At 46.8% G+C, this 12985-nt stretch overlaps 1 protein-coding gene across 5 annotated transcripts in view; it reads right to left on the bottom strand.

Annotated features, from left to right (window-relative positions):
• The window catches only part of LUZP1 (leucine zipper protein 1), a 42412-nt gene continuing 29427 nt past the window's right edge, over positions 1-12985 (bottom strand). For 2 of the 5 annotated variants that reach the window (XM_075173804.1, XM_075173805.1), the window contains exons 2-3: positions 9378-12651; positions 4327-4677 (exon numbers count right to left, since the gene is read on the bottom strand). In XM_075173804.1, the coding sequence (XP_075029905.1) occupies positions 4453-4677; positions 9378-12533 (3381 nt within the window). In that variant the 5' untranslated portion in view covers positions 12534-12651 and the 3' untranslated portion in view covers positions 4327-4452. Of the gene's footprint in view, positions 2936-4326; positions 4678-7097; positions 7195-9377; positions 12652-12985 lie in introns of those variants that run through there. The other 3 variants (XM_075173806.1, XM_075173809.1, XM_075173807.1) reach the window with 3 other exon arrangements.

Raw genomic sequence — 12985 nt, 5'->3', positions numbered from 1 at the left:
AAAGCCATACAGTCGCTGCTCAAGTGATCCTCTTCAGTGCATATGTGCTGTCCAGCTGTTTGTAAAACTAAGCTGCAAGTCCTGGGCAGCAGTGACACAGGGGAGGGGGGAGGCCCTCCTAAATATGCTGCTTTGTGAGACTGAACTGCAATGCCAAGCAGGTCGTCAGCAGCGGTTCCATGGTGACTGTAACTGAGTATATATTATACGGCTGGAGAGCTGCTTAGCAGCAGGTTTGGGAATGTAAACGGAGGTAAATAATTACTGTGCTGTCTGAAGAGGCAGGTACATGCCAAGACACCTCCAAGATGCAAACTCCCAGGTTCAGCAAGCAGGTACTGCAGGAGGCACTTGGGCCGCTCGCTGCAGAGCAGCTGCACTGTCTCAGAGGGATTTTTGCAGCAGCATCTCCTGTGCAACGGATGGAAGAGGACCTGAGGCAGCATATTTAGTTTTGAAGAGAAGTATTTTCTTTAACATGAAAATAAGGGCCAGAGTCAGAACGTAGCATCCTGAGGCTGGCAGAGGCTGGCAAGCAAGCCAGCCCCGTGAGAGCACTGCTGAGATGTGGCACTTCTGGTCAGGCTGTTCAATTCTGTTTACCAGCTGTGGAAAGCCTGCAAGGTTGCACGACAAGGCAAGGGAAGGTGATACCATTCAAGCAGTCGATCTCAGTAATGTCTTTTTTTGTGTGGTGGTGGTGGTGATCCTGCCATACAGTTAACCTCTGAGCAAAGCAGGGTGCTCAGGGTGGATATTGCAATTCACAGGCTCGTTTAAAAAAAAATATCCATTGTGATTTCAGATTGCAAAATATGCACTAATTTTCCATACTTCCTGATGAATATGGGGCAGAGAAGGCATTTCAGAATGCTGAATTTAACTTTAGAATTTCAGTTTCTTTCACTTTTAGTTTGGATTTTGAGCTTAAAAATTTTTTCCCGTTGTACTTGACGCTATATTTATCCCATTCTCTACTAGCATTGCCATGTCATGAATGGTAAGAGATAGCAGTTGATATAATTTAATATAATTTAATTTTAAGATTATTAGAGCTGCCACTTAGTACTAATTTAAGAGCATTATCTTTTTGTCTTGTTATGCAACTTGACGCTCATACATGTAATGAAATATAAAAGAATAAAATGAAGGGTTAAAAATATAAATTTGGGAAACCATCTAAAAATTGCAAAAGGGAACACTTTTTTTCCAAAATATTTTTTCCCTTCCTCCAAACAATATTAAAAAAAAAATCATGTCATTGAAACACTTTCCTTTTTATATAAATGTCTTCATTGATGTTTTCCAACCAGCTCTGGTTTTTTGATTCATTTGCCTCTCAGAATTGAGGCATATAATTCCAAGGGACAGGGAGGAGATTTGGCATATAGATGTGCATGTATGGACAGTCACACGCGCACTGCTGGGGTAGCTGCTCATCTGGAATGTGAGATGAGTGTGGGGTGCAACTCAGACGTGGGAGCTGCTGGGTCGCAGCTGTTCCTGCAGCACCTCCAAAACAGGTAAGGGACCTTTTTTCTTCTGTAGCATTGCCTTTGTCTCTCCGCAGAGAGGGGCGTCTGTTTCCAACAGGCAAAAGAAAGCACCAGGGGAGGTCAGTGGTGGTTGTGCACAGGACAGGAAAACTGTGGGCCAGCCCTGCTGCTGGGTGGTGGGATGTAAAGGAAGGACTGGCAGCACTCCGACTGTGTAAGCCAGATGCAATCACCTTGCTGAGGGCAGATGCTGCTCCAACACCTGAGCACCTCTTGGAGCTGCGGGAGCGGTGTCTCCGCCAACAGTGATGCCATGTGCTCTCAGCGGCCTGTGGGAACTGACAGGGTAACGTACCTCTGTATTTGAAGCAGTCTCTGGCCATGCCTGGGTCCCAGACATGGCGGATGGGGTGGTCCTGAAGAGGGGCACAGACTGAGGCCACCTAGGTAGCCATACTGGAGCTCAGCTTAGGGTCCAGTCCTGCTGTCTCCACCGTGTTTTTGGAAGGAACAAGGACATTCTGCTTGTCTGCGAGAAAAAGCACTTGTTTCTTTTTCCCTAAGAGCTCAACTGCTGAGAACGAGCAGCAGAGTTGCTGCCTGCAGAGCGTGATGGACATAAAGCTTCAGGTAAAAAAGCACCCCAGTCCAAGTCAGGAGGAAGTTTCACTGCTCTGGAAACTGCTGTTGGTTTGGCTCAGAAGATGACTTCTTGGTGCAAGATCTCAGCTGGTGAAGAGTAGGTCATACAAAGCTTGTTGCAGAGGCTGACAGCAATAGGGAAGAAACTGCTTCTAAACATTTTCTGCTCTCCTTTGCTCTTAATGTGTAAAGCAACCAGTGGGGAATGGTCTCCTTCTGCCTAGAGACAGAGGGTGCTGGGAACACAGGTATTGAGGTGACCATAACTCAAGCCAACAAGGGTGAGAATGCAAACGCTCACTAGGAACTGAAAGCTTTCAGTTGTGGAGCTGTGTAGGTCAGCTGTCATAGGCTGGTGGACCATAGTTGCAGCAGTACTTCTGGGATCTTGTCTAAATGCAAGTGATTAACAAGAAGTTCTCTCTTGTCCGGGGAGTACCATCGTTCAGAGTGGCTATGCAGTCAAGGTTTCCATATGGAGACAGACCTATCATCCTATGGAGGAGATTAAGATTGCAGATACAGAGATGAGAAGTGGGAGTCCCCTGAGCAAAGTCTCTGCAGCTGCCTCTTCAGCAATGAAGAAAAAGAATTCACTGGTAAAGCTCCTGTACCTTGCAAATCGCATTAGAAAACTGGTTTCAGGCTAGCTGAAGCCTCTGGAGAGGTTACAAACAGGTGTGACGCCCGTGAGCTTGGTACTATCCTGCCTCTTGCTCCACTATGCAGCATGTTCATTGAGTGGAAGGGAATACAACTCATCGCCGAGATGTTGTCCAGCTGGCACGGGAAGCACCCTGTAAGAGACAACCCCGCAGCGTCACAGACTGGCCAGGACGTGCAGCTGCCTCTGGCAGCATTTTTGCTCTCGGGAAGAGTATTGTGATTACCATCCCAAAGCCTATGAAGATTCTAGCCCGATGGTGGGGCAGGGGAGAGCAGTGGCAGGATCAGTTTGGAAGATACAGGCTCTGTCAGTGTTTGCAATGAAGTAAGCCCAAAGCAGAACAATCCAGCCCTGTACCACATAGGCAGGGCCTATTATCTTTTTTTATGCTGTGGTGTACCCTGCACCCACTTTCACACATGGCATGTGGATCTGGCAAGTGAGATGCGCAACACCTGACAGCACAGAGGCGATGGAGCTGATCTAATGTCAGAGCACATCTCCATGTGCAGGGTGTTCAGGCTCCTGTTAGTCAGTGGAGATCTGGGCAAGACAGAAGATCCAAGTGATGGTGTGTATGTTACGTGGACCTGAGTTTACCCAAGTTTGTATTTGCTGTTGACCCAGTCTGTGCAGACAAAGGAAGCACAGCACAGCCTCAGATACAGGAGTCTGCATCTGGCCAGATGAATGTCACTGTGGGTAACACCTCAGTGACCACACAGCATCGCTGTGGTGTCCCTTTCCTCAGCTACCAATAGGGACAGTGTCAGTTCACTGCTCACTACTGCAAACATTACCTGTCTCTAAATGCAAAGCTCAGCTGGGACCACGTCCCTCTGGGCTCTTGATTTTGTGCAACTTCACTAAGAGGTATGACTATGTAGGGCTCTCAGCTGCCTCACCGCAGTCCTGCTGCTCTCACATCAAGACTCAGCAACTACTGTGCGCGTCCAATAAGATACACTGACGACAGGTTTGAGGTCTTAAGATATTTCCTGCTGTGGATGATCCATAAATGGAAAGATGCACTTTGCTCTGGGCAGCTGCACAGGCAAAGAGGGAATGCCAGGAGAAAAAGCAAGTCTTTTGTACAGACAGAAGCATGGCTGTGCACCTAGGAATTAAAGTCTGCTTAGACCCCTGTCTCCTCTGAAGGGAGCCCCCTGTGAAGAGGCTGGAATACACGTTTTTTTCATATTTCAGGCAATAAATCATAGACACTATAATGTGGGCCATTTTCCACTTCTTTGTGTGCCCAGAAAGATGTGTTTTAGGAGGCAGAGCAGCACGTATATAGCAGCAGACAAGCACCCCAGTAGTACAGCAGCCAGCTGAAGCAGGTAAGTCAGGGGCTCTGATTTTGTCTCTCCAAATGTTTTTTTTCCATCCCTGATTGTCCAATATGTGCCAGAGGATGGCTAGATGCAGTGCCTCTTACTCCCTGGAGAATGTTTTTAGCCATAAAGCTAACTGAAACAAGTTCAGAACAGAAAAATAAGGTAATACTTTTTTACCAGTATAGGAAATGAGGCAATACAGTAGACACTCCACCTCTGGGCAGTGCTAATTTAAGACTGGAGTCCTCCTAAAAGGTTTACATTCATTTTGGACAAGTTCTCTAAGTTATGTTACTGGGACGTCAGTTCAGATATTGGCTTCTTGCCTTGTAACTCTCTTTTCTGGATGGTCCTGGAACTCATATACCTGCTCCTCCACTTGGAGACCCAGTGGTGCATGGGGGTTGGATTCAGGGTCCTGCAGCTCCATCTTGGTGGCTGGCCTTTTCCCTGGTGTGTCAACCTGTGAGATGTACTCAGAAGAGCCGTATTGTTTTCTCCTGGAACTGGGCACAAAATCTTTGCTTTCATCCTGTGTGAAGGAAAATAAAGAGGGTTGGGACTCAGGGACTATGAAGGGGTCTGGAATAGTACTGGGTTCCTGGTCCTGGGTTTGCAGTGTGAGGTGCTGGCTTGAGTCCCTTTGGCAAGGAGGGACTCGGAGCCACCAGGCCAGCTCTGACATGCCCTCAATTTATGTGCTACTTCATAAAGATTTTTTTTTTTAAAACCGTCCAGTAATTTTAACTCAAGTTATGGGTGTGGAGTCTTCTGTTCAGTTGGGTGACCTGTGCACAAATCTGTGCTCGGCCTGCGTGGCTCAGTGGGCCCAGAGTGTTTGTATCCATGAGGGACTATCAGCAGAAAATTCCATAGTTTAGTGACTGAAGCAGTTTCTTAAAAGTATTAACTCTGATTTTTAACTACCATGGGTAGGATGTGGCCAGCAATCTGAATCTCCCATTTTCTTGGCAATGAGGATGTGTGTGGGAGTGTCCTACGCTGTTTTCCTGCTATAGGCATCTAAATGGCACTTTTAAACTCACTAATATTTCCTTGAATGTCTGCAGAGACATTTATGGGATCATACCCTGGGATTCAGATGCCTACGGTCTGCCTTAGGGCTGGTTGGGGCACCCGTGTCTTTTACTGAGGCTGCACGCTGCTGTGAGTCGTGGGGGTGAGGACTCTCTGTCACCCTCCAGCTCCCCAGGAAGATGGCAGTGCTTTTGCTGTTGCTGTCACTGGCTGGAAAACCTCCTTATCCACAAGTTCCAGCACACTGTAAGGCACCATCACATCAACATCAGAAACAAAACAAATCATTACAATGGTGAACTTACAATTGCAATAACGTAATCAGCTACTGGGCAAAGCGCAACAGCTGCACTGGGCTACTGAAGGCTTTATCAGCTCTGCTTGCTTTGGGGATGGCATCGTGTTTGCTGAAACACATAGTGCACGGCCCTGTGAAGTGGCTGCGGGCACTGGTGGAACAGATTTGGTCTCTGCCCCGTGGCAAAACAGAGAGCAGGGAAGGGAGAGGCAGCAGCCCCCGTGCCTGGCAGAAAAGCATGTCTGAGATGGAGACCAGGCTTTGATGGGCTCTCAGAAAGAAGGTGACATCTGATGAGTCTGGATGGGCAAACATCTGCCTTGAGCTGGCCCCACTGTGGATGACATCCAGAAAACACTGGACCTGACCTCCCCCTTGTGATCCAAGCCCTACAACAGAAGTGAGACGCAGCAGCACCTCGGTGAATAGGCACAACACAAGGACAGGTCCCACAGGGACCTCCAACCAACCATGGGCCAGAGATAACTATGGTGGGCCAGACTGCTCATAACAGTGAGGTGATAATTTTAATTTAATGAATGGCAGTCATCTTGATGGACCTGGACAGCTTAGCAAGGGCTAAGCACCTCTGTATTTCTGATACAGTAGTTGTCTTTAGAGATGAGGCCACTGGGTGAGCATATAGGATCCATCCCCTTGGGCATCTGACAGTGTCAGTCCGTTTCTGCTGTCAGGCAGCATGAATTTATGACTATCAACCCAGATTCTTGGGTCTCAAAGAGTTTCATAGGTAAAATGCTGAGCCAGGGCCATCAGGCTGACCACCCCCCATGTGTCAGCGATACAGACCAGTACCTCCTGGTACTGCACCAGAGCTGGATCAGTGCGGAGCTCAGCATGCTCCATGGCACCCCAAAGGACAATCAGCTGGTCACTGACAAGCACCTGGGAAGCTGCTCTGAACAGACTGTGACCCCCAGGATTCACACGAAATAGAACCGAACCCTTGGACAAAGTTACTGACATCCAAGGAAAGATGAAAACACAGTGATGTGGTGTGGCTGGCTGCTTAAGTAGAAGCTTATGTGGACTCAGCACGGTGATGGATGCACTTTCTATTAGTCCCTAAAGCAGAGGACAGAAGGGGTGAGAGGCAGCACATCCCTGGATACTGTCAAGGAGACTTTTCCATAAGACAGCCAGTTGTGTTAATATCACAGCCACAAGAAAAACAAATCAAGTGCATCCATCTTGCATTGTTGCCTGCTCATCTGCTTGCTGCCTGCCAGTGCCTTTGGACTAATTTGGGCATTGCAAATTTTCAGCAGTCAAACCAGAGAAACACCAACTTCATTATCTGAAACACGAAGCCCAACAGAACGACTGCTTGAGGTCTTGCTTCTCCTCAGGTCTTTTATGGGAGCCCGAGAAAGGCTGGCTGCAAGCACTAGAGGGAGCTGGTCCTCAGGCTGCAGCATCCATCCATCAGCACCTACCGCCTCTGGGTCTCCCAAGGCAGCACTCCAAAGAGCTGCTGCTTCTGTAGCACAAGTATTGCTAAGAGCTGCCGATACCTCCTGCTCTAGCTTCACTAGGGGCATTTGCCTACACCAGCGGTACAAAAACGGAAGGCTGAAATTACACCTTGTGCCTTGGCATCTCCTCGCAAGAATTATTTCCAGGTGCTCAGTTTGGGTCTGTCCTGGCTGAGGCAGGGGCTGAGCCTCCAGCTTGCTTTAGCCTTCTGCTGTGCTGCAGCAAATGGTCAGACATCATGAGTATTTCATGGAGGAGAGGAAGATGTATTTTGGCAAAACCAGCACAGACCCCGTGTTTCCCAAACAGGATCCTTAAGGCAATCTCAGACTTTGGATAGTGGAGCTGGGAAGAGGTTACAGTGATGCCTTCACAGGGAAGCTGAATGTGCAAAGTTAGCATAGATCAGTGCCAAGCCTTCTGCCACAGAAATAGCTACATCTTTAACTGAAACACAGATCCCAGCAGAAACAGACTACTGGTGATATGAGGCATATTATAAGCCTGAAGATACCCTTCAAAAGCAGATACTTTGGTTTTTTTCCAAGGGCATATGCAATAATTTGAGCTGCCCAAATACATAAAATTTGGTGTATCTGGACTATCTGTGTATCTGCAGTCTTTCAGGGTAACTTCATGCTCCTCATTTACAAGCTAAAAATATACTTAATTTATGAGCAAGAATTCAGATTTGTGACTATGTGGTGTCAGGGTGATGGATCAAAGTATGATGCAGAGAGATACCTAACTCAATACTCAACGGCTCTGTGTGAACTAACAACGTGGTCACTTTCCTGATTGCTTGTCACTGCAGACGTGGGCAAGGCTGGAAGCCAGCTAATTCATCAGGGATACCCAGGATGACCACGCAGAGGTCAGGTTACTCTGTGAGGTACACTTCAGCTGCTGTTGTAGGCAGACCGCATAGCTAGCAAATTTGATCTGACAGTGACCTTTAGACCACCCACGGAACGTACTGCAGAGCGACACTCAGCCCTGGGTGGTCTGCTAGGGGGAAGATGGGAAAGAAATATGTGAGTGCCCACTCTTTAGGGCTCCATGACTGACTACACGTGAGGCCAGCTGCAAGTGGAGACCTCTTCAGCTGTGAGACTCAAGGTTGTGGGTGCTGTGAATTCAAACTCCTGGGATAAAGGGAGGCCCACGGATGGATCTCCCATTTCCCAAGCTCATAAGCTGCCATCATGCAAAAGGACAACCTCAGTCATGTCAGTTCTGCCTGGATTCATGAAAGAGAAATACAGACTGCCTGTGACCCATGAGTGACCCTGGCCAGGGAGACAATGTATCCTCAGTGTCCAAAAGTAGCTGGAAGGCCAACCTGCACTTCGTAACACCAGGCAATAGACACACTGCAAAGCAAAGCAACAGTGCAAATTCTTCTGTGCGTCTCATTGCCAGAGAAGTGGAAGAGAAGTTTTGCAAATGTAAAACCCCTTTCACATCTTCACCACCTCATCTTTGTCAATGCCAGAGTCATTCGGTTATGAATCTGCCCCCTCTGCCACCAGCACTGCCAGATTACTCAGCGGGGCTCCTCCTGGAGACTGGCAATGGCAGCAGCTGCTTAGAGCAGTTCTAAGTAAAGAGCAGAGGCAGGAGCTGCAGCAGGAAGCAGAATGTGGTTTAATGGACTGGAGGGGCACTTGGTGCCAGAGAGCTCACTTAAAATATGCTGGAGCCTGCAGCTCCGGTGGCAAGTATAGCTCACCAGATCAACTGTCTGCCTGTGTCAACCCTGCTTTGAGGAACTCCCCTCACTGGTACCAGCCAAAGGAACAGGAGAAGAGCGCAGCCATCCCTGTGGCTCTTGCTTCTTTTCAGGTGGCATATTGACACAGACCAAGGAGGAGGCAGCCCTGTGTAACCAGCCACCACTTATCTGTTTAGGAGATGCCCGGGAAACATTTCCAGACCAGAGTCTGGTTTCACATGGGGAAACCATGCAGCTCTTACCAAAAGGAGCTGTATCTCTACAGCTGCCGTTAGAGCTACAGCTCTGCCTGAGGCACAACCCTATTAAAATCTGCTCATTTCCATCATTTTTTCATTACTACTCCAAGCTGACAGTGCCATGCAAAGCCACTCTGAAAATCATACCATGTCCCACATAAGCTGTGACTATGTCTTCTCTGATCTGGGCAAGACAAAATGCTACCATATAGTTATTCATATGGCATTACAACATCCAAGCAGATGAATCTAATTTCAAGAATTCTAAATCTGGTACTTCACATGTGAGATGCTCCACTAAAGATAGCAGGAGCTGGGAGAGGGCAGCACTTCAGGAAATAAGCTGTAAGAATTTCAAATCAGGCTCCCTACAACTAACAGGCAACTTGGAAAACCTCATCAACTGTTTAACATAGGATACTTACAGGTAGCGTGGTCCGGTGCCAAGCAGAAGCCGCTGTAGGATCACTTGCATAGCTCCTGCGTGTTAGCAGTTCAGATGCACTTAAGTTACTCTTGGTCCTTCGGGACCCCAGTTCAGGGGCACTCCAGGAATTAGCCGTGGCACTGGTCCTTGCTGATGTCTGCTCCAGGGAGTTTGTTCTTGCACTATTCCCTTCCATTTCTGTGAGATCTACTGAGGACCTACATATGTTTGTACGACTGGAAGCTGCACTTTTCTCAACTTTGGTTTGAGAGTTCAGGGACTCCAGGGAATGTAAGCCTTGTCTTGTTCTCCAGGAACTTCTCACAGTGATGTGTTTTGTTTCGGATGAAGCTGCATCTGAAGAGCCATGGCTCTTCCAGTTGATTGTCTCCAAAGGTGGCTCACTGTTCCTCTCTGTGAGTTCAGAAGTCTTTATCATAATGCTGCTTCTGGAGACCACTGTTTCTGCTTTACTTCTCGGCACTGCCTCTCCAATTCTGTCCATCTCAGATAATTTCAGAGCACTTTTATTAATCGATATCTCGAAGGGTGTGGGGAGATTGTTTGTTATTGGTGAAGGCTCATTTGGAGCAACTCTGATGTTGCTGGTGGTAACATGTCTTTCCTTTGCTGCTATATCTGCACTGGTCCTTGGAGCTGTTGGCTCAGAAGGGAAGATTGTGATGCTGCTTGTCATTTTATTTGTTACCATTTTAAAAACAGACTTCTGTTTTTCTGACTCTGCCTCAGAAACAGTCCCTCCCATGACTGCCTTCATATCCCTTTCAACAATTGCAGGTTTAATGACAGCTTTTGATCTCAGAGCTTCTCTTGGGCTGAACGACCTTCTGGATTTAAATCCTCCAGTGCTGGCATCTGATGGTTTTATACACTTGGTGGAGTCTTCATCATTTACAGTGTTTTTGTCATTTTCAAAAAGTGATGCTCTAAAAACTCCCCTGGAATTGGAAAACTGCTTGGAACTGACTTTCTTTCTTGTCTCAAAATCTGACTGAGTGGTTGTTCTTCCTGATTCTTCATCTGAATTAAGTTTTTCCTGGTTACTCTGGATGCTTTTGGAGTCTGTTTTTAAGCCAGCATTTACATGATCCGTTGCTGCAGCTGAGGACTGCTCCATGTCTTCTTTATCAAGACCTGTGAGAATCTGCAGAATGTCTTCCTGACTCCTGGAGTGATGGGAACGCTTTGCTAGTGTTGAAGGCTTTGCACTTTCAAGTGATGTGTCTGCAAATTCTTTTTCCTGGGAGATTATTGCTCTTTTAGCCCTCCCCTCCGAGGGCTGTCTGTGTGATACAGCAAAAGTGTTCACTGCTTCTGCTTTAGAACCAGTGGAGTCCGATGCTGACACATGGGAGGAGAGGTGATACCTGTATGCCGAAGCTGTGCCGTTGGAAGAGGCGTGATTACCTCTGGCGAGCAGCGTGTCCCCCGAGCAGTCACTGACTTCTGCCTGACTTGTTTTCAGCTTCTCAGCCAAAGAAGCCACTGATTCTCCTTTGCTTGACTTTTCATCCCTTGCGTCAGCACCAGTTTGGCAGTTGCCACGGAGCACCTGACATGGCTTTTCAGCCTTGGATCTCAGGCCTGCGTCACCAACAGGTTTGGAAGGTGCTTTCCAAGATTTCTGCTCCTGTGCAGCAGGAGGATATCGGCTGAGGACAGATGGCTGCTCTTTTGATCTCTTCCCCTCATTCTGTGTGATGCAGCCTTCCTTCTGACCAGAAGAAAAAGTGGAAACTAAAGATTTCTCCTCCAGTCTTTTTGTATCTGTCACAGCAGTGTCTGAAAGGGCAGATGCACCAGATGCTTTTCCTGCTTTTCTGTTCATTAAGCTTGGACTGGGCACCTGCTTACCACTGTGGCTGTAGCTGTCATTACCGACAGAGAAATCTCTGTTCCTTGCTCTTTCTCGGCGCTGCTGCGGTGAGAGCTCCCTTGGCTTGTGCTTCGCAGCTGTCAAATCAGCTGTGACACTTCTGTATTTAGGTCTGTCATGTTTTCCCGTGCTAGAAAAGCTTGTATCTTCATTTTCGACCTCTCCATTCTCCAGATCTTTCTGTTTCTTTATTTGCATTTTTATTTCTTCTAGTTGACCAGTTAAGAGTTTGTTTTTATTCTGTTCACTCAAGTAACTGTCTTGCAGGTCATTGTTTTTGGCTCTCATTTTTTTAAGTTCTTCTTCTAAAGACTCAAAACGTTTGATCTGAGTTTTAAGTTTCTCAATTTCTTGGGTGAGATCTTTCACTTTGTTGTCTTCCTGATTTTTATTCTTTTGGTTTTCTGATTTGTTCCTGGTTTCATTTTCTACATGTTTCAGGTAATCCACACTTCCCTTCCTCCTGGTCTCCTTAGAGGGCAACACAGAAGTCAAGTCATCTTCAATTCTCAAATCATTTCTGTCCAGGAGATTATTTGATGACCTTTCTAGTAAGTTGGATGCATTTCTAGTTTGATCTGCCCTATTTAGTTTATTGTTTTGTTCTAGTTTCTGTGTTAGCTCCTGGATTATTTTTTCATTCTGCTTTTCTCTTTCATTAAAATGTTTTCTTTCACTGATAAAGCTCAGCGCTAAGGATTTCAGTTTTTCTAACTCGCCCGTTAAGCTCTGCTCAGTTTTATCCAGCCTGTCCTCAGATGCTTCCAGTTCTTTCACTTTCACTCTAAGTATTTCTAATTCTGTAGATATCTTTTTGGTCAAGTTCTTCTCTTCATTGAGGCTAAGACACAGTTGCGTACAGTCGTTCTTGCTCCTGCCGAAGGCCTCCTCCAGCTTCTCCAGCTCTGCCATTCTCCTCTGAAGGTGTTCGATTTCTGACTTCAGCTCTCGGGTGAGGCTCTCTTCCTCTTCAAGTTTTTCTTTCATTAACCGGCAAAGCTCTTCAGCCTTCCTAATTTCTTCATCCTTGCCTTCGATCTTCAGCACTCTTTTCCGCAGGGCTTCGACGTCAGCCAGCATGCTGGAGTTGCTGCCTTCTGCCTGGATAACTTTGTCCTGGAGGTCAAGCAGCTCATCCTCTGCTTTCTGCAGATTTTTGGTTGCTTCCTCCAGTTCATCAAGGCGGCGACTAAGACTCTGCAATTTGAAACGTAGGTGCCGATTTGAGGTTTCCTTGTAACCTGTAAATTCTGCCATGTTTATTTTTTATTCCTTTTAGGTGAAAGCTTTGCTTAGGCTAGGTGAATGGTGTGGTCTTTTACACCTTGTGTATTCCTGGTACCTTACTGTTTCTTTGAACAGAGGCAATCTCACCCTGAAAGAAAAAACACTTAAAATCAGTGTAAGAGCTCAGAATATAAATATTCTCACTGTGTAAGTTAGACTATAAATGTTTATATAAATAACTTTTTAATTAAACACATTTCTGAGTGCTAAATTAGGAGAAATGAAACTGCAGAGAAAAGCCACAGTCCATTTACTTTGGTTATACAAGGTTTCCAAAAATAGCCTGTTCCCAATAACTGAGGGAAGGAAGTACCCTCCTCTGCTGGTCTGCACAGGCGGTGTGTGCACAGCCGGTGGACCCTCACCCCAGTGCTCAACAGTTAGTACAAGCTGCCTGTGTGCAAGCTCTTGGGTTGCAGAGA

This window comes from Calonectris borealis, chromosome 25 (genome assembly GCF_964195595.1).
Source record: "Calonectris borealis chromosome 25, bCalBor7.hap1.2, whole genome shotgun sequence".
Taxonomy (NCBI): domain Eukaryota; kingdom Metazoa; phylum Chordata; class Aves; order Procellariiformes; family Procellariidae; genus Calonectris; species Calonectris borealis.
This window is presented reverse-complemented; position numbering and strand designations above follow the sequence as displayed.